Genomic DNA, 27,987 nt, shown 5'->3' with positions numbered 1-27,987 from the left:
ACATTTGCATGGACACATTTTGCTCATGTGAAAGATAGACAACACATTTATTGACCACTGTTCAACATCTCCATATTGCACCCCATGGAGTGCAACCAATGCTCTAACAATTCATGGGGTCAAATACTGCACAGTACATTCAGTTTCCAGCCTTGTTTTTGCAGATCACGTTAGTGTTCTGTTGTGTTTTCAGTCTGAGAGCTGCTTTGTTGAAGACTGTAGTACAAGCACAGATCCAAGAACAGATTTATATTGTTTTTTCTGATTACCCTACTTATTTATTATCTCAGTCCAATTCAGGTCAGGGGTCAGTAATTGACGGGAGCATTTACAACACAGATGGGATGCTGCACTTGATCGATGGATCAGGAACCAGAAAGAGCTTAGAGGACTAAAATGTTGGCATTGTTAAGGCATGATTATCCCCAAACACCTTCCTTTTATTCATGGACAAATAAAAATGTAAAGCACTTTACTGAAGTGTACTGTATGTATACAGTATGAATGTGTTCACACAGAATGACAACATATATGATTGAGGATTTGACAAACCACCTTTAAATGTCCATTACTGCCTTTGATTTTTCACAGTTTCTTTGCACTTTGCCCCGGTCGAACCTCTAGTAAGCCAGCGGCAGTCTGTCTGTTTTTCATACTGTGGTGGTACGAGACATTACATTAGAAGTACATTGTCAGACAAAACAAAAAAAGCACTGAGAGCTTGCTTTAAGGTGCAACTCAACTAGGCCATTATAAAACACATCAATATGATGCAAAAAAGAGAGCAAAATGTGAAGTAGAGGTATAACAAGTAAGAAAACAGATCAATGAGAGAAAAAGGACACAAGTTTTGCAACAGTCTTGCAGTGCTCTGTAACTTAAATTACCGTTCTCACTGAGAACTATAGTGAACACAGAGGCTTGAGGATTTTTTTTTTTTTGACAGAAACACTTTAACAGATAATAATATTCTGCTCATTCATTCAGCCCATCGTTGATTTTGATAGATGCTGTGTGACTTGGTTGTGAGCGAGCCTAAACTTTCTGAAATAACAAGTTGAAACAATCTTTTAGATCATTAACAGTACATTATCTTGATGTCTGTTTCTGCACCAGCTGCAGCTGTCAATCTCATGACTGTCATTCATGAACTCAATATCATATGCCATGGGAACATGTCACCACTAAATCCCAATTTATAGTTGGCAAGGTCCATGTCATGTTGGGATGTGCCACTTCTTCTTCCTATGTTTATTTTGATTTATTATAGAGGTTTCAGTTGGGAAACAGAGAGAAGAGCATTTTTCTAACGGTCTGCGTGCTCTCGGGAGCTGCACACAACACATCCTGTATGTGTGTACAAACACGTGATGGACAGAAGTTATTCCCCCATTTATTCTTAATGTTTCACTCAATCTGGCTGGTTTCCTTGGCAACAGAGGGTGGGCCTGGGCTGTTGGATGCAGCGGCACGAGACTTCCGACCAAACAGAGCTTCCTGTTGGAGAGAGGACGAGTTAACTGTTATAATAATAAAGGAGTTAATAGACGTTTTCACAGAAGCCATTTTGACATGACATTTTATCATGAATGACGTGAATTAAGGCTCCTTTCCATTTAGTTAGGCTAGTGTAGCAGAGCCTTTCAAGTGAGCCAACATGCACAATAGCAGTACCCTGATTGGAGCGGAAATTGAATTAGTATCATTGGTAATGCCTGTGTTTTACCCTACTATTTAATGTCAAAATGGCTGCTATGAAAAAGGTCTATTAATGCAGATAGAGATAGTGTGTCAGTGTGTCTGATTTTAGATGTGTTATAACAGCAGCTCACCTGCACAGTCCCCAGAGTGATTGTCCAGCCTCCAGGTGAGTCTCCCCCCTGGGACCTCACTGCTGTGGGGGTGAGGACACCAGCATTGAGGGCCTGGGCTGAACCCTGAGGTGCAGATGTTTCTGAAGCTGGTGCTAAAGCTGGTAGGGTTGGTGTGGATGAAGTCTGTGTATTTTGGGCTGGTGCTGTGCCTGTTTCCTCCTCGATGGGTGTGTCTTGTGAGCCGCCCAGAACAGAGGAGGAGTTGGAGAGCGGCGGGACTGACCCAGAAACATAACTGGGCGCTGGGCTGCACTCCCCGGAGGCGCTGGGGGGAGTGTGAGTGTGTGTATGCTTCTTCCTGCGGAGCGTGTCGATCCAGCTGGAGCTGTGTCTGGAGGCAAAGGTGGCCAGGGCCAGAGACGAGAGCCTCATGTTCTTCCCTGAGGTGATCAGCTCTCCAAATCCTTCCTGATGGGCAAAGGCATAGCCTGACCTCCTGGAACCACTGCGTGCGCCCAGACGGCCCTCTGACACACTGCCCGCACCACGCCAGGCACCCCCCATGCTACGACCTACTGGCTTTCTCTTCTTCTGCCGCACCAGCTGAGTGTAGCGCACCTGGAGAAGGCACAGAAGAGGGGACTTTTTGAGTAAATTTAGTCACATGATGTTGTTTATAGTCTGTTTGAAAGAGAACTTCCAGCTGAACTAAACAGATTTTATATTCAATTATGTGACAAAAAAGTGAAAAGCTGATGATGCAAAAATACATTTACGGTAAATGGATTGCACAAACATAGAACTTTTTTCAACCTTAATGTACATAATGCTTTACAATTTGCCTCTCAGTCACCCATTAAAACACATTTTATTTTAGTGCTTTACACACTGTAAGTAGCCTATTTCTTAACAGCACAAATTAGGAAGCTATTATAGAAATGTAAAAAATGACCTCTGTTACCCTGCAACTTGATTTTGTACATGTTAATGTTAATTTTTAGCCCTATTTCCAGTCTTTGTGCTAAGCTAAGCTAATGAGCAACCTAAAATAGGCCATTTATTCCTTTAAGGTTAGGTTGTTAAATCATTTTATTTCACCATTTCACCTGTGTGCATTTCATTTTTAGTGCACTTCAGTTGTTGGTCAAACTTTCTTTGCCACTTCTCTACCTGATCCAAAATCTCATCCAAACTCAAAACTCTTAGTACTTTACAACTCAAACTTATCCCCAGTGTAAAGAGAGTGACTAGAGAATCCCCCAACCCTACAATCAAATTTAAAAAAGGAAGTTCTTCACACCACCATGACAGTGGCTTCGGTAGGACGCCCCGCAAGCTTGAGACACACTGACTGACAACACACACTGAGTTTATATTCATGCACTAAAAGCAAGTTCTGTCATTAGGGTACACTGATTAAGTCAATATTTGCAAAGTATTTGCACAGCATGAGGCCAGTTACGGTACGCCTGAACTCTTCATCACACACAGTTTGTACACATTCGCATGCAGTTAATCATTGGCTGAGAGCAGTTAAAAACTGACCTGCTGGGAAGATGTGACACTGACACATGTTGCAATGGAGAAGATGTACACATCAGTGGTAGAAACGTTGTGTTTGTGTGTGTTTTCTCACCGTGTCTGAGAGCTGAGGTTTGAGATCCACCTTAAGGAAGCGGAATGCCAAAACTGGAACTATGCAGATTGCTGTTGCTAGTGCAATAGTTAACCACACGACTGGTTGCAATAATGTGCTCTGAGCACTACCTGTACTCACAAACACACATACACAAACATGTTTCAGGAATTTATAGCATTTCACAAACACAGTAAATGCACAGATATTAGACATCATTACACAATGATTTCACTGGTGGTGTGAAATGATTTTAGTAGGCAACTGCAGTGGGGCTGATGAGTCAGATATAATTTGGGTTATCTAATTGTATGTAAAAGTGTATGTGTGCAGGCTATGTGTTTCTAAATGTGTCTAAGTGTGATTTGGCAGATGATAGAGCCCAACCAATATATTGACGAGCCACATTTTGGTGTATTTGACCAGTTTTTTACTGATTCACCCATGATATACTTTTGTTATGTCTGCTTTATTTACATTTATCAAATATCTTCCCTCAGTGCAATCTATCACAATTCTCTTGATAAATCTGAGGCATTCTAAAATTAAGAAATTAGATTTTTTAAAACTCAAAACTTGATGTTGGCTACAAAAATTCAACATTGGTCAGGCTCTATCGTGTTTGTTTGTGTGTGACGTACAAATAAAGAGAACAGGGGACCGACCTACAAAGTGGAACTGATTGGGAAAGATCTTGAAGAGGGTCTGACTGTGCAGAGCGAACATGATGGTGAAGTAGGAGCCCAGAGAGCCCCACACAAACACATGGTTGAAAACTGTCCAGAAGCCTGTGTCAAGAGCGATCTACATAGTCCCACACATGCAAAAAACAACAGAGGTGCACAGTTAACACACAACGATGGAACACACAATAGTTAAATATAGAGGTTGTCAGCTGTGAGGAAAGCTAACCACTCTGGCCTCACTCACCTGTACGCTGACAACAATGACCAGGGCTGTTGCCGTGGTGACCGCAAAGGTCTGGTAGTCAGCAAGGGGCACTCCGGTGCTCTGTGTGGCGTCGGACAGGACGGCACATGGGACAAAGAACAGCACCACTGATGTGTAGATGCCCTGGGCGATGCAAATGAAGAACTCTCTCTTGTTGAAGAGGAGGTTGAGCTGTCCAGGCTCATACAGTTTAGGATATTCCAAACTCCTCTGGTCAGGAACATCCTGAGCAAGAGAGGAGGTGAGGAGTTGCATTTACTAAAAGTACACTATCCTGCTATGTTGTGTTTGTAACCTCAAAAACCACATGGAATTGTTATTTTTCATAAAATAAACCCAGTAAATACATGACATGCTAGCAGCTGTGTGCTATACTTTGGTACAGCGGTGCTTTGAGCTAATGTCAGCAACATACTCACAATGACAATGCTAACACACTGATGTTTAGCAGGTACAATGTTTACAATGTTCACCACTTTTGTTTAGTGTGTTAGCATGCTAAGATTTTTTAATTAGAACTACACACAAAGTAGGTTACAACTGAGGCTGTTGACAATGTTATTAGTTTGTGGATATTTCATCATAAGTAAGTACTGGACAAGTTAAAAGTTTGACCTGATGATGGTGGTAGATGAGAAGTTAAAGGACCAGTGTGTAGGAATTAGTGGCAATCTAGTGGTGAAGTTGCAGATTGCCACTAACTGAACAATGCTTGCATCTGTAATTGATGACCTGGGACTGAGAACGGGCTTTAAAGTGTGAAGGAGAAGCTACGGTGGCTGTTGCAAAAAATTTAAAAGGCCCTATTTACAGCCAGTGCTTGCTTTATTTGTTCTTGGCTACTGTAGAAACATTGGAGTTTCAGCATGGTGGACTCTATGGTGCCTTTCTGTAGATAAAAACGGCTCATTCTAAGGTAGCAAAAACACAACAATTCCTATATTTAGGTGATTATACTATAATGAAAACATACCTGTGAATATTATATTTAATTTCTGCCAATAGATCCTCCTAAATATTACACACTGGACCTTTAAAGGATCATCAAAGTTATCACAATCATCCTGAATATCACGATTAATGTATAAAATGTCATGGCAATCCATTCAGTAGTTGCTAGGCAAGGCATTTCAGTCAAAACCCAAATGTTGACTTCATTGTGGCAAAAGAGAAAAAGTCAGGGGATCACCAAAGTCAGAAGGCTTTATCCTCCGGGGACCATGAATGTCTGCCAGATTTAATGGCAATCCTTTCAATAGTTGTTGAGATATATCAGTGTGGTCCAGAGTGATGGAATGACAGACCAACAGACCGACATTGCCATGCCTCGCTAGTGTTAATCTATTGGCTGATGAAGATTTAAACAAATTTTTTAGGTGTGGTTCTTCAATGTAATGGAAATAATAGAGCAAATGCACTTCTATATGTAGTTATAATTTGAACAGACCTGGTCGAATATCCCCATGGCCAGCACAGGGAGGGACGTGTAGACAATGTTGTAGAGAGTGATGAAGTACTGATCATACACCGTCTACACAAAAGAAGAGACGCACACACAAACACAGATAAAGTGATAAAGTGAAAACTATGATTACAATTTCTCAACCCCTGATTGTTGATCTATGACCTATACCTGTGCAGAGAAGCCACAGAAGAAGCCGAACCAGAAGTGCACCATGGTGAAGGCAAAGTTCTTGTAGAAGAAGTAGCAGAGGAAACGGCACATGCGCAGGTATGACCAGCGGCCGTGCACCAGCAGGAGGCGCTGTAGGAAGCGGAACTGGGAGAAGGAGTAGTCACTGGCCAGGACGGCCTGGATCCCCTCCTGACCTGAGATACCAACTCCAATATGAGCACCTGGAGGAGTGGAGAGGGATGGATGTTGAGATAAAGAGAGAGGAAAGTAAGTCAGATAAAGCTGGCAATACGTGGAAAAACTGGACTTTTATTTTTGGCTTTCTTTAATCTAGAAGGGTGGGGATGGAGTCAACAAATGAAGTTGAAAAGAAGATTAAAGTGGGTTTTTAAAAAAAAAAACTAAAAAGTCTGACATTTGGAGAAATTTCTCAGGTGTCACTGTCAATGTAAAATAACGTCTTTTCACCTGCAGGACAGGAGAAGACACAAAATCTCTATTGTACACGCATGAATAGTCAGAAATCCACAGGTAGCGGGTGGGAGCTGGATTAAGACAGGGCAGGGCTCTAGTACAGATAAAATAAATACTCATTTTGAGATTTAAACCCATAAATCACAGGATGTGAAGCAACCCCACCTATCACTGCTGCATTGGCTGAATTTCTGTTTTGTACTTGCATAAATTCATTTGAAGAAACATATGACATACATACACAGACAAACACGCAAGGTGATGCAACACTTACAAAACACAGAAAATTACAAATGCACTAAGAGAAGCAGAACATTGGCTTGACCCTTTAACATGCACGATGTTTTCTTTAAGGATACAAAAAACATCTTATTCAACACTGACAGGCATTACCATCCTTTAATCACCTTCTTCCAACTCTTAATGAAGCCATGAAATATTCAAACTTTTGGCATGTTTGGAAACATTGGGTTTTTCCACTAGAATTCAAAAGAGGTTCTGTGGGTTTTAACAGTGTTTGTCTGCACAGCGTAATAAGTGGCCAACCTGTGGGTCAGTGAGGTTTAACCACATTGAAGACACTGAAAAACCAGTTCCTAAATTGATGAAGACATCACACATTTCTACACAACCTTTCTCACTACCAGCCACACCATGCCAATAAACAACTTCTACTACTACTTCTTCTGAGAATTGCCATTGCTTAAATGTAGACCCTGGCACCCACATGGTTAAACCCTACTTCTCCTTTTGGTTTTCCTTTCCATCTCAACAATAATCCAGTTACACCTCGGCCCTGCACCATTGATCCTGCCTGCACAACTCACTTTTGATCATGCTAACGTCATTAGCTCCGTCTCCTATAGCCAGAGTGACGGCCTTCTTGTGTTTCTTGATAAGCTCCACCACCTGAGCTTTTTGCAGCGGAGTGACTCTGCAGCAAATCACTGCTTTGCACGCACACGCCGTCGACACAAACTCCATCTCCATGTCTGCTTCTAATGCATGGGCCTGTCAAAGAACAGAAGAGAGAGCCGAGAAGTTATAGGGATACATGGTAAGGGGTTGCAGCTGATGCTAGAAAAGTACTTTAAGTAGAAGGAGAATATGTTTTGTTGATGCAAATAACATATTTTTGGCAACTCACTATTTCCTGACAGTTGACAGTTTAATTCTTCATGGCCCCTGCTGGTTGTTTATATGTGTACATGTACAGTGTGTCAGTGTGGGGGTGTGTTATTCATACCAGACTGTGACCGTTGATTACGAGGGCAAACTCTCCAGAGATGTTGTCCATGAGGTTGGAGGGAGGTGGAGGAGGGCACTGCAGCTGTTTCCCTCCTTCTCCCCCTGTACCATCTCCTTCTTGTCCTTCTCTGAACCCATTACCCATGAAGCATGACTCTCCCCATCCCTCTATCCCCTCTTCCTTCCCTCCATCTCTGGTTCGTGAAAGCGCGATCATCCTTTCCCTAGCCCTCCTGGAGAGGAGGACAAACAAACTCGACATCAACAGGGTCTCGTCTACACCACAAAAACAGAAGTTAAACACAACATGACTGTATAGAGGAGAAAACAGGAGGGATGAGAGAGGAAGAAGGAAAGCAGACACAGCTGACAAACAACAAATCAAAAAAGAGATAAAAATAGCGGAGTGGCAACATTGAAAAAGAGGAGGTTAATGTCAGGGGTATCAAGGAGGAAAATTACTGTAACAAGTTGTTCAGACCTTGCTGTTACTGCTGATGTTTCAGCTCCTGACCTCTACCTCTATGTATCAACTGAATCAGTGCAGCGCTCTGTACAGTATGTTCATTAGTGCGTCACACAAACAACATCTGGATGGGCCCGCAAGGAATCATGTGGTTGGTTTGCTATATATTTTGGTGCATATTTAGGCTTTTGACTGTCATTTTGTGTTTAGCTTAGTGTCATCTTTATTTATGGTATTTTAAAATGTTTTAATCATGTAGGTTCCATTAGTAGGATGTGTTGTTTGTTGCCCTGCCTTTCCTGCAGCTCAACTAAACTCATCTCAACACTTTACACAAGTTATAGAAACTGTATGCAACCTTTTAAGAGCCATGTGTGCAATGTGTTGATTTAACCACAGTGGCTAAATCAAAGTGTGGGTTAAGCAAGATATTGTTCAGTAACCCTGGTACAGTAGTTGTAACACTGTGCTACCACACCTACTCACTCCAATCATGCATACACATCTTAGTTTATTTCTAACCACACCTGGCTTTTGTCATTTCTGTTCAGTGGGGTTTCCACAGTGTAGAGAAACTGAGACACCAGACAGCTGGCGAGAAAGACAGACATGCAGCTGACAGAGAGACTGACCTGAAATCCTGCCGTACGCTCTGCACAGTGTGTCCTCTGATGATGAACACTTCTGTCATATTGTCTGTCAGCATCTTGCAGGAGTAACCTATATTTACAGCCGTCTCTATGTGAGAGAAAGCGAGTGGGTTACTGGAGTGCAGAGTTTCAGATGAACATTATTTGAAATGCATGATAAACAGAACAGGTGCCAGACTGAAAGCTCAGATGGATTGAAAGTTGACAATATACAGAAAATCATTGTCATTTTGTTATTCTTTCTCCTGTATTTTCATTACACACAACATCACCTGCAAATGATAGTCTCAGAGTTTCAATCTTAGACTGCCTGCATGCTTTTTGCTGGGCTGGTTGATGATTAGTTATTGGTCAGTGTGAAGGATATATGTTCACCAGCAAACCTTTATATTGCGGTTTTGCTTCTCCAAGGGTAGCATTTTAGAGGTCCATTATAGTAAACATGTCAAAAAAAATGTCAGTGTATGCTGGTTAAACTGAATTAGAATCTGATTGTTCCATCAAGGGAATGTGCAGGTGTGCCTGGTTTTATGTTGGTCATGTTTGTTTGCAGTGAGTTTGTTCACAGTGCAAACAAGAGTTTCATTGTATGTACGCATCAATGTTGCAGACAGTAAGCATGCGGATGCTGAATAGATGGCGTGCTGAGTTACGCTTTACAGTAGTGTGCTACCGCCATCTCTATAAAAGAATAATCTCTTTGTTTGGTTCTTTACAAATGATTGTGCTTTTTAAATAACTGCATGCAAAGTTCTGAAAGTGTGTGTTAAAGTGTGTGTCTCACCCTGCTTGTCTCCAGTGAGAACCCAGATTTTAATATTAGCCAGTGAGAGGACAGCAATGGTCTCTGGGACGCCTTCCTGCAGCTTGTCCTCTATAGCTGTGGCACCCAGGAGCTAGACACACAGGCAGACAGACAGAAACACACACACCACAAATTCTACTCATATATTAAATCAGCTAGAGCTGCAACGTTCAGTTGATTAATCGATTAGTTGTCAACTATGAAATTAATCACCAATTATTTTGATAACTGATTAATAGTTTTAAGTCATTTTTTAAGAAGAAGTGTCCAAATTCTCAGATTTCAGCTTCTCAAGTGTGGATATTTTCTGGTTTCTTCATTCCTCTGTGGCAGTAAACTGAGTGTCTTTTGGTTGTGGACAATACAAGATATTTGAGGAGGTCACCTTAGACTAATCGATAATGAAAAATAGTTATCAGCTGCAACCCTAAAATCCACCATAAATTTAACATCCTGCACTGAGAAAATCGCAATTTAGCTACAGTAAAATAATGGAATTTCCCTTCAACAATTAGAGTCTGGACGATACAGCCAGCTAAACCCAAGTTCCCTTTTTCTATAGTGCTATTTTTATTTCGTTTGCGGAAGGAATAAATTGAGTGAGAAAGAAATGTCCTGCTGTTCCACGAAAATGAAAATGAAAGACACACCATAAAACCAATGTATGCACACTCTTAAGACCAAGTCACTAACCATCATGTCTTGTTCTATCTCCTCATAAGCGGCTGCCAGTCGGTCCTCTCTGCAGTTGGTGGCTTTATCGGCGCAGCGGTGGCTCTCTGACCACGCCTCCCACTCGTCCTCTGACAAGTCCCTGTAGGCCAGCGCCAGCGTCCGCAAACCGTCTGCTGCATACTCCTAGAGGCAAATACAATAGACGCAGACATGAACAAACACATGAGGAGAAACAAATAAGTCTTATAGGTATGGGACTATCATTGGGTCCAGATTCAGTCAGTGTCTGCCTCATGTCAAGGTGGTGTGCATGATCTGATCAGGAAAAAATAGATGCTGAGTAAAGGCTTTGCTGTTTTACTATGGCGACACTAGATGGCAGTACAGCTCAGTCCACGCCATCCAAGAGATGTTGTGCTTGAGTGTGTTTACTCACATTGAGGTGGTCTGAGGTGATATTCATCAGTTCCTGGTTACAGGGGTGAAGTCTCTCCAGCAGCACGGTGTCAGCTCCTTTACAGTACAGACGGATCCTGCCCTCTGGGTTACGCACTGAAGATCATTAACAGAGTGTAATGAAGACAAAATACTCTAAGGAATCCATACAGCTCTTCCATTACCTTCAAATAACCAGACACTTCTTTCTCAGCTTTAACAAATGTCATTCCTACATACAGGCTATCTGTCTCAAAATCGTCTGGCTCTGATGGATGTGCTCAGTGCCTCGTGGTCCTGCTGCTCTGTTGCTAGACCAAAGTTGTTGCTAGAACAAGAGTGATTTATGACCAGGGATTTCTGGGCAGTTTTCCAGCACCTTACAAGCAGACCAATCGCAGGAACACACAGTGAAAGCTCACTGAGGGATAAAATGTAAACTATGACGAATGGCCCAATTTCCTGTCAGTTCGTAGGAGCGTGGCTAATGATTTATAAACATATGTATGGTTTAAGCATAAAAAAGTTCAATTTATCAGATGAGTCCACTGCAACGATGCCTTCTATGACCACAGAAAACAGTCCCTGATGTGTTAATGGGTATTGTGTTTAAATAGTCCAAGATCCCAGATTGGTTTAAACTTATTTTACAGTGAATTGTGGCTCATCACTGCAGCCTTTAATTAGTAAGGGTGCCTGATGACAAGAAAGAAATCTTCAGGCAACAGAAAATGAAGGAAGAATTGGGGAGATTACACACATTATGCACCAGAGTTTCTCTAAATATATTTTAAAAAATGGTTGAACTACAGTCATAATAATGCAGGTGAATTTTTTTAATCTAATTTCATCCAGATTGTTTTATTAATAATGTTTTAATCCAATTATTTATATATATATGATTAAGAAGTGATGATCCCTGCACACCTATAACAGACATCCGTTTGCGTATGTTGTTGAAGTCCAGGATTGCGAGAAGAGTGTAGGTGACAGGTCGTCCTATCTCTGTGGTGGTTATTGTCCCGGGTGTTCGGGAGCGAAATACAAAGCCGAAGTTCCGAGCTGCTGTCACTAGAGCGCCCTCATCTGGAGACTGAGCCTTATAAACCAGCTCTCCTGGTGAGAGAAATAAAATGATAATGAAGATGATAAATAATGGACAATGAATAACAGACAGATGGTGTTGGTATCAATGTTTGCTGCAATTCAACCTCCCAGATTTACCACCCCTTGCTCACCCTCACTCTTCTCCTCACTCATGACGGTGTGACAGAGGGAGAGCAGGCGGAAAAACTCGTGAGTATGTGAGTCTCCCACTTTCACTGATTCCAGCAGGGTGTCGTCATAGAAACAGAAGTTTGGGTCCGCCAGGGGGTTGAAGGGAGTGAAGTCCAATCTCTAAAGATGAATTGAGAGTCAGGGACTCCATTAATTAGGAGTACATACAGTATATACACATATATGCCTTTCAGTGTGATTTTAAAAATGACTAATTACCTTAGGCTGAGGTCCCAACGGGTCAGTTAATTCACCTGACAGTGGCACAGAAGAAGACAGTATAAGACTTTGTAGTGCAGTGGTCAACAATCTAATGCAATCTAGTATAACTGTTCTGCCATATAGTATTTTTATGATAGCTATAATGTTCTGTTTCTGTTGTCAATGTCATACTGTCAAGTGTTCATTAAAATATATGTTTTAGCACTTAGTGGTGATAGTTATGGGAAATTCTCAAAAACCTCTCAACATAATGCACTCCAGTACAACAACACATTTAACTATGACCTCGAAAATACGCATATAATTGCATTTCCAAATTTTGTACAGGTCGAATTTAAGGCAGAGCTGTTGTATTGAATTGCAATAGATTGAACAAATGTACCTTATAAAGCGGCCACTGAGTGTATGTGTGTGTGTATACTTACCATACGTTTGTCCATTGATGGAGCACTTATTGAAGCTCATGATGTTCTGAGTGAGGGTTCCAGTCTTGTCACTGAAGATGTATTCAACCTAGAGGAAACCATATAAATGATAACACTAAATCTAAATTTATGCAAACAAAGTAAAACTAAAACTAAGATTATAGCCATGTTTTAAAAACGTACTCTTATATAAAAAAAAAGAAACAAGACCAAAGCTATCTTCTCCACCTGTCTGCTTGTCATGTATTTTTCACTGATATGCTTAAAATGGGTTTAAGATGGGACATTGAAATACTGAACACTAATTACAGCACCACTGAGTGATATATTCTTCACAGCAATCAGTGAAGTCTTCTCGTCTCTGAATTTAGATTCCTTTTAGTCTGCAGGTGGATTTCATTTGTGCAGTTAGGAACAAGTGGTTCCATTCAGTTACTGAAGAATGTATTGAAAGATTAGTAGAAATGTATTTTAAAAATAGTTTAAGATCAATTAACTGAGCGTCAAAAGAATCCAGCAGCAACTGGGAAGGATGGATGGATGGGCTGAATAGACAATCAATAAAGATGAAAGTGTGGATACCCACCTGGCCCAGCTCTTCGTTCAGAGTGGTGGTCCTGGCCTCAGCTGCTGTGTTACACTGCGAGCAGAACATCTGCTGGTCCCAGTTGATGAAGTAGCTGTGACCCAGCCTGATCACCTCCACACTGATAGACAGACAGGAGAGAGAGGGACATGGTTATAATAGCAGTAGGAGAAAAAGTAATCTAATGTAGGTTCTTTTTTTTTTTAAAGATATGTTTGCGACTTTTATGCTTTTATTTAATAGGATCATTGAGAATAAACAGGAAAGGGGGAGGGAGGCATGCAGCAAAGGGCTGCAGGTGGGAATCGAACCCAGGCCACTGCAGTAAGGACTCTACCAGGTGAGCTACCATGTGCTGCGCAATTTACGTTCTTTAACACTACTCAGTTAATACTTCAGGTTGGCCTGTACTGGCACACATAACTGTTAGTCACACAGGGGGATTATTGCTCTGTCCTCACCTTATCTCAGTCTAAGATGTGCGGATACAAACAAGATTCTTTGACATCGTTGCTACTATGGCAGCATATCAGTATCCAAGTATATACACAACCTACATGTACGAAAGCACGATGTGGAAATCCTTGCAGTGCACAAACACTGAGGAGGGACTTTTCAGTTAAGTAGGAGACATCTTGTGTAAATGTTAAACATCTGAGATCATGAATATTTTCATATTGTAGATTAATTAATAATCGAGGAGTAAATGTAATTTTAAGAATTAGATAAATTAATATTTTTTAAAGCAGAGTATTTTTATTTATATATTTATATGTCTTAAATCACAAATGCATGACTTGTATTCCCTATCTTGACTGCATGGAATATTTGCAGCTTGTTCATAAACTTTGCATTGTAAGAAGGGCATTGATTCATTATTTTTTGTCTGTGTGAGCACTTGGGTTTTTGTTACAGAAATTATTCATTTTCAGACCTCCACATACTCCTGCTTCTCTTTACGAGTTTGCTTTTTTTTGCACATGTTAGGGTTTTTATTATTATTTTATTGTACTGAACTAATAGATATGCACATCAAGATTAGATACTATAAATAGTGGTTGTATATGGACTAAAAATGCATAGACTAATTGAATATCTGGTTTGGGCAATCTTCACTGCTCATTTGGGCCATTTACATTTGTATTTCTTTGTATTCAGTCACTGTTCAATTGCACTCTGCGTGCCTAATGAGAGCGGGTCACAATAATGTGGTGACAACCAAATTGGCGTAAACAACTGTCTGCTAAGATATATAGCATTACTTACTACTACACACACTTTTTATAGTCTTGGACTTCTCCTCACCTGACATACAGAGAGATAGGCACCACGGTGTTGAGAATAATGACGTAGGACCAGAAGGAGAGGAAGGCTGAGAATAGGAAGTTATCTACAGGAGGGTCCCAGGGCAAATAGCTCTGAAACAGGGAGCCCACCTCTCTCTCCCACACTGCGTTACCCACCGCCAGGATCACACCCATACACACCAAGAAGCCAAAGATCTGACATAAACACACATATGGAGAAACATTACAGACAGTAAGCAAGAGTACGGTGTCTAAATGTATAATCGGATTTATACATTTGGATGTGGTCAGTTGAGCCCAAATAAGTATAGCATACAATCTATGTGGGAGGAGATGTGAAACTAGATTCAAGCCACTGAAAACAAGTCCTGAAATAGTTACTTTATAAGACATGAAAGTGAGAGGTTTGGGGTGTCTTACCCAGAGGACCAGAGTGTTCATCAGACGGTCGATACTCGTACGCTTAAACTTAGTGCGGCCGCTGTTCTGCATTAGTTTAGTATCTGGGCCTGTGACAAAAACAGGGGAAGTTAGACCTTTTACACACGTCACATACTTTCACACACATGTATCTGCTGCCACACAAACCTGCGAAGATGACCAGGCCGTAGCAGGCCTCCGTGTTGCGGAGGACACATCCTCGTAGCAGCATATTCTGGTTGGTCAGGGTGTATTTTTTGTCTCGCCAGTACAGAGTCCCGCAGAAACGATCCAGCTTGTTGTTGGGGGGCTCACACACCACCTCCCCTTAACACACAAAGACACACAAATCTAAATCAGATGCTATGTCATAGGCGTCCACCAATTCCAATTACAGTATTAGGTTAATTTTCTTAGCTGTATGATATAGTGTTGAACCATCATTCCCATGACATCATGCCATTGTCACTCACATAAACACACACCAAAAGTCCAAAACACACACGTTTTGTAAGGCAAAGTGTGGGTTGATTTGCTGCAGCGATGCATTTTCCTGAGCAGGTGAGGAGTGTGTGTGGGCGAGCTGTGCTGACACAGAAGTCTTTCATTGCGTGTACTAGTGGGCGGCTGATGATAGGCTGTTGTTCAGTGCTGGCAGAAGAGGGCAGAGTGTGTGTGTGTGTGTGTGTGTGTGTGTGTGTGTGTGTGTGTGTGTGTGTGTGTGTGTGATGTTTTGTGTATTTTTTTGCTCATGTGGAAGGGTGTGAATGTGGATAACGTTTCTGCTAAATGCTCAGACGCAGGCTGAAAACTGTTGACCTTTATATTATCGAGAAAGGAAGATGAACCAAACCAGAAACTGAGAAACGAAGATGAGCTTTCTCAAATCTCACCGTCGAACGAAGCCAAGTTGTTCTGGTCTCCAAGTTCAGATGTCACTGAGACAGACTGACGCACCTTCATATTGGTCTCTCTGCAAGATAATATAACACACAGCAATTTAGATGTAGTGTCCTGTTGCTTCTGCAGATTGTGAGGTACTGTGAGTCGATGGCAAGGTGTGGTGTGTTTTCTGACCCGTCCAGCTCGGCTGTCTCAATGTAACAGAGCCCATGAGGTTCGCTGCTGGACAACAGGAGCAGGTCAGCCTGAAAATAGATACAGAAGCTAAGGGTTAGCATCCACTGCACTGCACAGAATTAGTAAGACCCAGTTGCCACAATGATGATACAAATGTGAGTATTTGCATCTTGTTAGTAAGTTAGTAATGTAACAGTAGCTAGTGTCCCCTAATATGGCACATTATACTGAAATCCATTTAGCATTATAGCATCTGGTGCACAATACAGTATAAATAGCCATCATAATCATATACAGTACATATCTAAAATGACTAAAGAGTTGCAGGCTGAGCCCTGAACAGTCCACTGCTAGATTGGTAGATAAAGTCTTAATTAAAAAGGCCCTGTGAGACTGTGTGTGTTTGTGCACACTGTTGTGTTGGACACAAACTTACTGCCACAAACTGGTTGTTTTCCAGTTTAATGATATCACCCACTCGAACGTTCATCCACTTTTCATTCTGTAGCCTGAACAGAGAGAAAGAGTAAAGAGAAAAGAGAGTTAGAGAAGATAGTAAATTGTTGTAATTTAGGAAACCTTGTAAAGAAAAACTGATAAAACCTGAATGATTAATTTTACAATTAGCAGACTTGGTTGAGGAAGCAATAGCTGGTGAGTGCTTGGTTGCAAATGACAAGACAGGAGACTTACAAGCCACGGATGAGGACCTGAGACTGACGGTTGTTCACTTGGTTGTCGCTCTTGTGACGAAACTGCAGGAGACACAGGTCACTGTGAACTTTTCAGTAACAGAGTCAAGCTTTCATATTTAGGATGCCACTTGTTAGCAAACTACATTCTGCTAGAAATAATCAGGATCCTTGACCTGTATTTCACTGTTGTTTGTTATTTAATTTATTTAATGTCCGTTATGCTGCCACAAGCAAGAAGAGAAAAAACATGCTCACATAGTCATCTGTGGCATCCTTTACTGCAGTGATGCTCAGCACCAGAGCTAAAGGCACGATGGTGGTGAACCAGGAGAGGGAGGAGATCTGAGGTATTAACTAGACAGAGACAGAGAGTAGGGTGAGTTGCAGATTAGTTTAAATCTGACACAGCAGACCACTGAACCCACGTAAGGACCTGAGTGCACCTGACTATACCATACTGTGTGTTCAGGTTCTGGTAAGACAGTCCAAGTGGGCAGGTAAACAGCAATTCACAAACATTAATTTCGATTTAATATATATATTATATTTAATAAGCACTAAACTACACAAGTTTCACGGTTTATAGAAGAGTATATTATCATTTACCTGAGGATAAAACATAACAAGACTAATTAACAGCAGCCATACTAGTGAGCATGCTAACACACTCACATTGACAATGTTGGCATGCTGACGTTTAGCAGGTGTAATGTACTATGTTCTTAGTTAGCATGTTAGCATTGTGTTGATTACAACACAATCTACAGCTGAGGCTGATGGCATGTCATCACCTCTCACAGAGTTGATTTTCCTATGGCCATCTAACATGTTCCATCCCTGTTATATTTATTATCACCTATCACCTACTAGCTGTACCCACACACAAAGACACAAATGCACATACTCTCTCTTTCTCGTTCTCTCTCCCTCCCTCCTTCACCTCCTCTCCTCACCTGCAGTATGAGTAGGAAAAGGAAGTAGGTGTTGGCTACTTCCTGGAACTGCTCAAACAAGTTGACCGGCAGGAAGGTGATGATGTTGTACTTGGATGTCATAATGCAGTTACTCTGGATGAGGAGAAAGGAAAAATCCAGACTTTCATGGACCTTCACAATATTTACAACAAATATTTGATTTGTTCGTCATTTTTAATGACAGCCTCCATATTTTGGAACGTGTACACTTACCGCATACTGGAACTTTTCATTGTAATCTCTGTCATTGGCTCTGACCCTTCTCTCCTCCTCTGAAGTAACACAGGACATGAAATAAGTCATAAAAGGATAATATCACAGCAAAGCTATACAGAAAGCACCCAAACTGCTGCATCTCTGTGTGTAAAAGGGCATAAAAGGACAAATTGTAATTCCTGAAGAATGTCAATATCTGTAAGACAGAGAAACAGAGAAAGAGAGTGAAGGAGACAAACAGTCCACTATTTGTGCATTTATTTATAAATCAATTAAGCTGGAGTCTGCTGGAAGTCAAGTATTGGGTCAGACATAATCATTCTGTCTCACGTACACACACACCAGAACTAATAATCAGACCAGCTACGCCTGCTCTTTTATTGGCTGCTGCCTCTGTCTCTTAATGACCGGATGTGCAATGCTGACCAGATATGCAACATGTGACCACAGATGACAGTGTGTACATCTGTATGAGTCAACAAGAGCACTGGGACCCATTACAGGTAGTCACAGACGAAGCATTGCATCCATTATACTTATGTGCAGACTTAAATCTATTGACAATAAAAGTAAACCTGAAATAAAAATGTCTTCCTCTGGTGCTCAAGCTGTTGTGTGCCTCCCCTCCTGACCCTGCTCTTTATCCTCTTGCTGTTTTTAGGTTTCTGTTTATGCTGATGCAAAGGAGTTCCCCTCCTCCTCCACCAGGCCTGTCTCCTCTAATATTGATGAGGCTGCTTTTTAAATTAAATGACTGGTCTGTTTTGCACAGGGCTGTACACAGTTCACATGCACGCACGCACACACACAGATATAAAATTCAGGACCAAAGCATATGTTATGCACAGAGGCACTGCAGCTCTGAAACCACAAAGTCCCTAACACACTTTTGACTGACGGCTGAGAGGCAATGAGGTGCCACAGGAAGGGACATCACACAACAGAGGCCATAACCATTTCAATCACATGCACACCCATAAACAAAGACCTGTGGTTTCCTGTGTTTCTGCAGCATTGTTAAGGCCTGTTTGCCCCGTACAGCTCACTACTTACAGTACGTCTGTGTCTCTGCTGTGTTCAGCTTCACCAAACAAACATGGGCCACTTAAAGAGAGCCGAATAAGAGCTTCCGTTTGTTGTTGGGTTATAAAACAGATTTGGTGCAGCAGGTGAGCTTTAACTACAACTACCAACCTGCTGGGCTGTTGTCACAGTGGATTTAGTCAAGTTAGAAAATACAAATTATTGCCATCTCTCCCTTTGTTTTACATTCCAAGTTGCTATCAGATGCTAATACCTAAGGAGAGTTACAAGTGTAACAGAATGAGTAGACAATATCCTCTATCATAGTGTTTGTTATTTTATATTGTGATATTGATATACCGAATACTATGTTTGATATATATTATATATCAATAGCTATATATTGATATATCCTATATGGTAAATTTTCTGTTGAGAAAATGTGTATTGATAGAAAAACAGTTTTTAACGTATCAAGGATGTTAAACATGTGACAAATCAAGATACTTCAACACATTGGTGCAAAAACCATAACAATTAAATAACACCATAAAGCTGCCCTGTTTATTGATCGGCAGTATTGCCCACAACTACATCCCAAAAATATTAAAGGGATAGCTTCCACTGTATTAATATGACAAAATCTAATTCAAATCATCTCACTGTATATCAACTCTATGTAACAGTAATAATCTTAAATGTAACTAACAATAAACAATAGTGAAAATATTCTTGTTTTATTGGTCAAAATATAAGATAAAAAATATAAAAAAGATTAAATGTACCTTTTAGAGAGAGTATTTAGGGAATAACTCTCACATACAAGTGAGTTCATTTGAGTGAGGGTATATTTTAGCTGTTAGACTTTGAGTGTGTGTTTGTGTAAAAAAGAACACAGCTCTGGGCTGACAGTATTTGATATGTCCTCTCCTCTAAACTCTGGTTAGTATAACAATATCAGATTTGTCTGATCGTGTAGGTGCACATCCTCCCAACATCTAGTCTCTTGAAACTCTTCCAATTGTGCCCCCCCCCAGCCCCCCTCTCTCCTTTTCCCTCTGGAACTTGTCCCGTCTACCTGAAGGTCGTTATGTTGCTTTCTGGGGCAAGTGTTCACCAGAGAGATCTGTGTGACAGGCAGTGCCAAGGCTGCATTAACCCTCCGCAAAGAGGGAAAAACGCTTGTGCCAGGTAAGCACTGAGACACTGAGCAGCATCTGATGTCGGGACCAGGCGGTGTCTGTCGCTCCTGTGCAAGCTGACCAACCTGAGCAGCCTGAATGCATGAGCATCTTTAGCAAAATGCCCATTAAGTGTTTAATGCCTCTGACAGCTTCAAGGGCATTAGAAGCCCTGACGCAGACTAGATGCTACACAGCAAGTCTGTATAAATCTATAAAGCTCCATTACTGAGAAACCTTCAGCTGCAGGCTTACTCTGCTGTGAGCGTAGGGTTTCCATAAACAACTGAGACATGAAGGAGTACATAAATATTGATTCAAACTAACATACTCAATATCATGCAATCTTATATAAAATGACTGTAGCTTAATCCAAAAGCACTCATTTTCTCTCATCCACCCCCCTGTCTCTTTAACACTCCCCCCATCTGCCCCCGCCCCCCATGACTGGACATGTGAGGGCACATGCCACAGCTCAGAATCTCCTTATGTCTCCATTGACAGTGACACACTTTCACAGTGAACACAGATTGAAGTCATAACAATAATGACCTAAGAAGACAGTCAATCTCAGTTATGGGAAATGCTGTTGTCCTTGCCATGACTGAAGTCAGGATCAGACTCAGACGCAGAAGTGATCATCACTCTCACTGTGGCTGATTTAATTAGATGAAAATGGGATGGTGGAATTGTCTGCAGTCGTGCACTCACGCATGCACACGCAGTAATCTAATTTGTTGGAAACGGATGCAAGTGACACAGTGACAGACTGATGGGCTGGAGGTCAAATGAAGGTGCACATCCAGAGTGATTTGTGATAGTTAAGCTAAGGAATAAGGATACAGACGAGGCAGTGCAGTTACAGTGGGGGCTGGCGCCTGGAGGATTGATCAGTGTCTCAGGCAGCAGAGACAAGGACACAAAATTCAGATAAACTCAGTTCTTGTTTACATATGCTCATCCCACTCACGTAAACACAGATTCATAATCAGCAATAAACATGAAAACAACTAAAACTGTGTCAGACAGGTTATCTCAGAAAAAAACACAAAGGTGACACAATGTTGGCAGTGGAAGAAGTCCAGACTTAACAGTAACTAGTATGAAGAATGACAACCGTTTCCCCTCAGATATTAAATCTCCTGTTTGGCCACTGATGCCAGATGCTGGTGTCTGATAAACAGAATGAGAAAGCTCAGTGCAGGACCAGCAGACCCAGATAGGTCTGTTACGGAGACATGTGATAGGATGAAATGTGCAGTGTACACGCACATATACAAACACACACAGTTAAGTATTAAGTGTGGTGAGTGAGATGAAGAAGCAGGAATGAAACTTGGACTCAGGAGGGATGAAGATGGGGAATGGTGTTTATTTGAAAAATTGTGAGACGCAGTTTGTGCAATCAACAGCCTCGTGATGATGTAAACACACTGGGACAACACAAAGTCAAACCCCTGTCTTAATGCTCACACAAAAACTCGTACCTGTCCGCTTCTGTTTCGATTTGGCTCCATTTAGTCCTCTCTCTTTCTTTCTTTGCAGGGGGAGAACGATTGGAAACCATTTCTCCGGGATGTCTTTCAGTATTGTCATCTTGATATTCTAACAGTCACCGTCTAAATTCTCCTTACATGTGCGCTGTTTCAGTGACAGATGACCGCCGCATCTCCGCAAAGGACGCGGGCATGAAGCTCCGGTCCCAACTTCAGTGAAGTTGGATTAACCGCGCACCGTCCCCTCTGTTGCTGCCTCTCGCGCAGTTGCACGCACTCAAACACACACTTGGTCCATCCCTTGCTCTATTCTCTCTCCCTCCTGCCGCAGAAACACTGAGGTCATCATTTATAATAAGGTCAGTCAGCAACTTCACAGTTAATCCGTCGCTAGACACAGGCTCTGACTGCTTCAGATTTACATTAATTATAAATATTAAATGTGTTCATAGTAGGCTACACATCCTAACAGTTGTACATTTTTTGTCGCACAAACGCACATCAGCAGTGTTTTTTTGTTTTTGCCTCATCAATCAACTGACGCATCCATGTGCCAAGTCCGCAACCTCAGCATTAAGTCTCATCCACAACATAAACACTGGCCGCTGTAGGCATTACGTAACCACACAGGCTCTGGGTTTGGTGGACGTTGCCGTGGCAACCGCCTCTGCAGGGATCCCACAGCTGAGCAAGTCGCTGGGTGAGGAAACTGAGGGGCCATTTTGGATCTGCAGAACAGGAGCTGGTTGCAGCACGGCAGCGGCGCACGGAGCCAAAATGGCTCGTGCAGCACTCCAGTTTCCTGCGCGTGTGAACTGGAGAAGGTGCACTGCAGTGGGCCGGGCCAGGCAGGTGTCCGAGCACGTGCTGCGCTGCAAGCCTCGTGCGTGCTGATACATTAAAGATTGTCGACCACACGTTTACACAAACACACACACACACACACGCACACACAAACGCACAAACGCACACACGCGCACACACACACACACACACACACACACCAAAAGGAAGTGCAAGTAATGTTTCTATCTTGCATTTCCATCACTACAGGTTATGGTTGGCAGAATAAATCAGTAGTTATATCCCATTAATGTTGATGATACATTTAAAGCTCCAGTGTGTAACATTTAGGAGGGTCTGTTAGTAGAAATTGAATACAATCTATATAGGTATGATTTCAATAATCACCTGAGTATAGTAATCCTTGTGTTTTTGTTTCTGCATGTCGCCTTCCACAGAGTCCGCCATGTTTCTACAGTAGCCCAGAACGGACAAACTAAATACTGGTTGTAGATAGGGCCTTTCTCCTACACTCTACAAATCCCCTTTTCATTCCCAGGTTGTAAAATACATACCAAACTACATGTCAGCATTGTCAGTTAGTTAGTTTAGATTCCACTAAATCCTACACACTGCTCCTTTAAGAGTCAATATTAGCCCAATTAGAGTAATGAAACTGACAGGCAGTCCTGTATTTATTCAGACAGAACTTTGCTGCTGTTACATTGGAATTTCCCCATTGTGGGACAAATAAAGGAATATCTATCTATCTATCTATCTATCTATCTATCTATCTATCTATCTAACAGATCTGAGGGACAGGAAAGATGCGTCAGAGTGGATGACATACATTATCATGAATAGGATTCTTATTCATATTCTACAAAATTGCATCCTCAGGGGCAAAAAACAAAAATCAATGCCATTACAGCATGAATGAACTTTACAATCAAACGTCACCTTTACCGCTACATGTGAAAATGCGATTTTTGGGTCACCTTCTGCATTGTGTTCCCCTTTGCACTGGTAATAATATGCATATTGTACACAGACTGAATGTAGATACTACAGGTCAGACTGAATGTACAACTCAGCATACTGTTTGTCATTCCCTGTTCATGACCACTGTACGGGGTTTAAATTATATTTATGAAGGTTCAAAGTTATTCATAATAAAGGGTTGGCCACTTTGACTGACAGATGGGTGCCATCACTGTTTTCAGTAACCAGGCTTCATTCAGGCCGCCTCAGCTCCACCCACAATGAGCTTCACACCTGGCTCTTCAGAAACCTATGGGTGATGTCACGGAGACTGCACAACACTTCCAGACTTGGTTTGGACAATCAGATTAGAATCCATCCTCCATACATCCTGTGTGCATTTGTCAATGTGTTGAATATGTAATGTCTTAAAAGCAGGTCAAACTCCAGACTCTGGAGGGCCTCGTGAGCTTTCCCACCAAAGACATACTCCAACTCCCCCATTACCTAAATGCTAAAGTGAAAAGTGTGTTTAGTGTCAGGTACTAACCTGGAGGAGGCCTCTTTCTGAACATCTCCACTCTGCCGGCGGCCTTCTGCTATGGCCCATGGGATTGTCTACAGAGGGAAAGAAGAGGAGGTGAAGGACGCAGAAGAAAAGTGGCCTTAATTGTTAAGAAAGGAACTTAGGAGTGAGGAAATGAGGAGTACGCAGAGGAGATAAATAGCAGAAGAGCAGGTGAAGTGAGAACCATATAAACAGATATCTCCTCTGATACAAAGCGTGAGAGACACAGTGCTCACTTTAAAAAAAAAAGTGTGAATATATTCATGTGAGGCACTTTGTTTTTTTCTGTCATGTCCTTTTTGTTTCAGGGTGTGAAAACCATGTATTTATCTCACAGAGAGAGAAAGTGAAAATCAATCAGGCTTTACAACCGCCGCACAACAGGACACACACACCAGACCATCTCTGGTCTGCTAGAGCTATAATGAGGAAATGACATTCAGCAGAGAGCTGCATCTGTCTCTGTGGCACATTGTGTCAGGAGACTGGTGGCTTGGGCCAGATCCATTGTCGCTTTCCTCCTATAGTGGATGAGAAAGAGTAATGGAGCGGTATTTTTCTTCTTCTTCTCCTCACTTTCCCCTCTACACTCCCCTCTTTCTCTCCATTTATGCTGACCTGTTAATATTACACATCTCACTGCGTTCGCTCACTGTGTGTTATCTCGGCTAAGTAACGGTGTTGAAGTCAGAAAGATGATAGATGAGACTGCAGAGGTGAGGCGTTTGGAGTGCACACAAGACGGTTTGTAGTGCACACAAGAAGGTACAAACAGTATGGCAGACAGGGGCTCGAGGCAGCGAGCCTCTAATCAATACTCCTGAGAAAGAGCAGCTCTGCCTCTCTCCATGTGAGTTGGGCCTATCAGCTTTCAGCTACAGTTTCCAGCATCGTCTCTTGCCCCGCCATACACTCTCCTCTTTTATTGCATGCTACTCACTTTCTACACTGTATCCCACCTCTTTATCAATCTAATAGAGACTGTGGAATGAATGTTGTTTGCCATGCTCTCTCACTTCTCTCCTCAGTCTTTCACATGTCAACTGGGGTCTTGTAGACCTGCGGTGCCCTTATGAAATAAAGCAGGCAACCCAGGGAGCAGAAAACACCAAGGGGTGACACTGAATATCTGAGCACCTTAATTCGGCCTCTGGGCAGAATTTCCTTTCATCTCTCTCACTGGAGTCTGATGAAGTTCTAGAGGATTTGGAGCTGAAAAAAAATCTTTAATCAAATGTGTGGCTATGAACCACACCACCATATTCAGTACCTCACATCTCAAACATAAAGAAAGACATACATGTACTATATATACTATATATATATATATATATATATATATATATATATATATATTCTTGTAGAGTCTGCAGTACTCACTTGTAGTACACTTCTTGAGCAGAACAAAATACATTTTCTAGGTAGATAGACTAACCCTCTTGGTGCGATGTACCCAGGGGAACGGCGGTCTTTCATTTTGTTTCATTTCTTTGTTCTGTACTACTTAAGTCGGTTCAGCATGAGCTCCATCTTACATATTATAATAAATCCTAACATAGCTTTTATGGTTTGGATGACATCCTATTAACATCAACTCCAAGATTATTGTTACTATCAAGCTAACCAACGAACTGAACCAAAAGAAGACTAAAAACAACTAATTTACACTTGACCTGCTCTGGGGGCAGGTTGTGTATATCATATGGAGTAATTCAATAACAGACTTTTTAATCTCCTCACTACCACACTACAACACTACCATAATACATACTAATATCATTACTTGTGATATCTGCATGCTGTTCAAATGAACTACGAGTGTACTGCTAGGTCTCTATTCTTACTTTCACAAGGAAGCAGAGAACAAGAGTAGACCAGAATAACTACTGTAACAAAGTTAAGTCATCATGAAACTGGCCTGCTCAGAAAGTAAGTCGTATTTTTCTAGAGCAGGAAATTTATAGATAGGCTGATGTGTGTGGTAAACATATAAGACAAATAAGGTGGTCTTAATTTTGTTTATTGTTGCTATTTTTTTTTCTAGTGTCTGCTGTGCTCTACATGCTCAACATATTACCATGTCTTCAGATACTAATTCAGTGGGCAGTTGTTACTCTCCTCTGATATATTAACAAATACTGATGCAGGTTTTTGGGCATCTGTATGACATCCTAGTAAAAACCACAAGATTATAGATCAGTTACTTTCACAAGGAAGCACAAAACAACAAACTGAAACAACAGAAGACAAGAATAGCTCTAACAAAGTTACATCAGCAGCCAATGCAAATGGCCTGCTGAAATGTAATTATACACCATAAGCTCCGTTACACATCCATTAGAGGGAATGTCTGGAGTCACTACACAGTCACTAACTTTCACTTTGACTTTGGGAAAATGTTATGACTAATGCCAGACTATAACCTACCCTGAAACTAACTACTGTATCTACTGTAAGAACTGAGCAGCTTTATTGTAAATCACACAGCCTGGTGCAGTAATAAGAGCTGAACGCTTCACCATGAAAACCGAGACACACATCAATACTTTGAGCTGATAAATAGCAAACTGGCCATACATGGTGGGGGCGTCTAACCACCGCTTCAACAGCTCAGGAAACACAAACCTACCTTTTCAAGTTGGCGTTACGAATCTGTTTCTGGTGGAGACATCCTCGCTGCTGCTCTCGCCGAGGTCATGATGAGGTTTCAGACTTGAACTGGACGAACTGGCCCCCGGGATGATGGGAGGTGGGAGGGTGAACCAGAAACCCGGGATGCGCGCTGGAGACAGCGTGTCGAGGTGAGCGAGGGTTTGGCTTCGGACAGGGGAGAGGAGAGAGGAGAGAGGAGGGAGGAGGAGAGAGGAGGAGGAGGGGCTGCACCTCCTTCACCCTCTCCACCTCCATCTGAACCATCTGCACTCAGGACCTAAAAGCACATGAGGATCTGACATTTTGCTCCTCATCAGTGCTGGTGTTTTTGTTATTATTAATATGGCCACTGTTTGGAAAGCACACCTTTTGTTTAACATTTTTATTGATTTTAATTTTTGCTCTATTCTATTTCTGCGTTTAGCGTTTTCTAGTTTTACATGCACATTACAATCTTTGCTGTTTTCACAACCTGAACACACTTTATTTATCAATAGCCATGTGCTTTTTTTCCTTTTGTGTCATACCGCCCTCTACTGCTCTGTCAGCATTATTTCCTCCAACATCTGTTCACTGCTCAAGGTCGCAACATCTGCATTATGCCCGACATAATACAAAAATACTGTAACGTTGTTGTATATTTTCTGATATTCTCTGCAAATGCATGGTACTCCAACAAATCTTTCATAAACACATCAAAGGAAATCCATTTTTTCTTGTTTTGTAAAGCTGTAAAGTTACAATTAAATTATTTTTTAAAAGCATTTAATGCCACAGAACAAAGTTTAGCCTCTCATGGTATGAAATACCGTTTTAAAACATCCAAATATGTAGCTCAGACATCAATTGGATTATTATTACAATTCAGATTTAATTCAGATCAATAGCATGCAGCAATATGCTCATAAATGACAATCTGTGGGGGGATGGGGAGATGGTCCTTGCATTGTTTTCATTTTCTCTCTGTCTAGATATATCTGGGTGGTGGTATGAAATCTCCAAGCAGCTGTTCTGTTTGAGACTTTTGGGCACTAATTTAGGATCATAGTTAAAATGCTGAGGTAGACACCCACAGGAACTTACAAACAGGTGTTTAATGGGAAATCAGTTTGTTTTCTAGTCTTAACTGAAGGCCTCTGTTCCCCTACTTGTCCAATATGTGGAGACTTTGATATCAGGTTGTGTTGAGTAGGAGAACACAGTTGCTACCCACAGGCAGACGGATGACAAAGCTGAGCCTGACATCAAGAATGTCCCAATGTGGGGAGCCTACATTTCTAGACTAAGAATAGAATCAAACAAAGGTTTCT

At 41.6% G+C, this 27,987-nt stretch overlaps 1 protein-coding gene across 2 annotated transcripts; it reads right to left on the bottom strand.

Moving 5' to 3' along the window:
- Positions 1-17: 17 nt before the first annotated feature.
- Positions 18-26,865, bottom strand: atp8b2 (ATPase phospholipid transporting 8B2). Of its 2 annotated transcripts, XM_051405919.1 has the most exons (30): positions 26,655-26,865; positions 24,008-24,075; positions 17,991-18,049; positions 17,757-17,870; positions 17,059-17,157; positions 16,802-16,863; positions 16,545-16,617; positions 16,106-16,176; positions 15,922-16,001; positions 15,197-15,355; positions 15,029-15,117; positions 14,607-14,803; positions 13,302-13,422; positions 12,716-12,803; positions 12,288-12,322; positions 12,029-12,188; positions 11,718-11,906; positions 10,792-10,907; positions 10,374-10,538; positions 9,660-9,771; positions 8,858-8,963; positions 7,758-7,992; positions 7,339-7,522; positions 6,035-6,258; positions 5,849-5,932; positions 4,381-4,626; positions 4,116-4,254; positions 3,451-3,581; positions 1,833-2,432; positions 18-1,497 (listed from the first exon to the last, which is right to left on the bottom strand). In XM_051405919.1, exons 2-30 carry the CDS (start codon positions 24,030-24,032, stop codon positions 1,408-1,410), a joined length of 4,053 nt encoding a protein of 1,350 aa, XP_051261879.1. In that variant the 5' UTR covers positions 24,033-24,075; positions 26,655-26,865; the 3' UTR covers positions 18-1,407. The 2 variants fall into 2 exon arrangements, with proteins under 2 accessions (XP_051261879.1, XP_051261878.1); XM_051405918.1 differs by lacking the exons at positions 24,008-24,075; positions 26,655-26,865 and adding an exon at positions 21,685-22,267.
- Between the last annotated feature and the right edge of the window lie 1,122 nt (positions 26,866-27,987).

This window comes from Dicentrarchus labrax, unplaced genomic scaffold, assembly GCF_905237075.1.
Source record: "Dicentrarchus labrax unplaced genomic scaffold, dlabrax2021, whole genome shotgun sequence".
Classification (NCBI taxonomy): domain Eukaryota; kingdom Metazoa; phylum Chordata; class Actinopteri; family Moronidae; genus Dicentrarchus; species Dicentrarchus labrax.
This window is presented reverse-complemented; position numbering and strand designations above follow the sequence as displayed.

Excerpts from the sequence above, each read along its gene's own strand:
- atp8b2 (XM_051405918.1), bottom strand. The coding sequence starts at position 21,793 with ATGACAATACTGAAAGACATCCCGGAGAAATGGTTTCCAATCGTTCTC. Across the intron at positions 16,864-17,058 it reads AGGATGCCACAGATGACTAT|TTTCGTCACAAGAGCGACAA; the intron begins GTGAGCATGTTT and ends TGTCTCCTGCAG. Across the intron at positions 16,002-16,105 it reads GAGACAGCCGAGCTGGACGG|AGAGACCAATATGAAGGTGC; the intron begins GTCAGAAAACAC and ends ATTATCTTGCAG.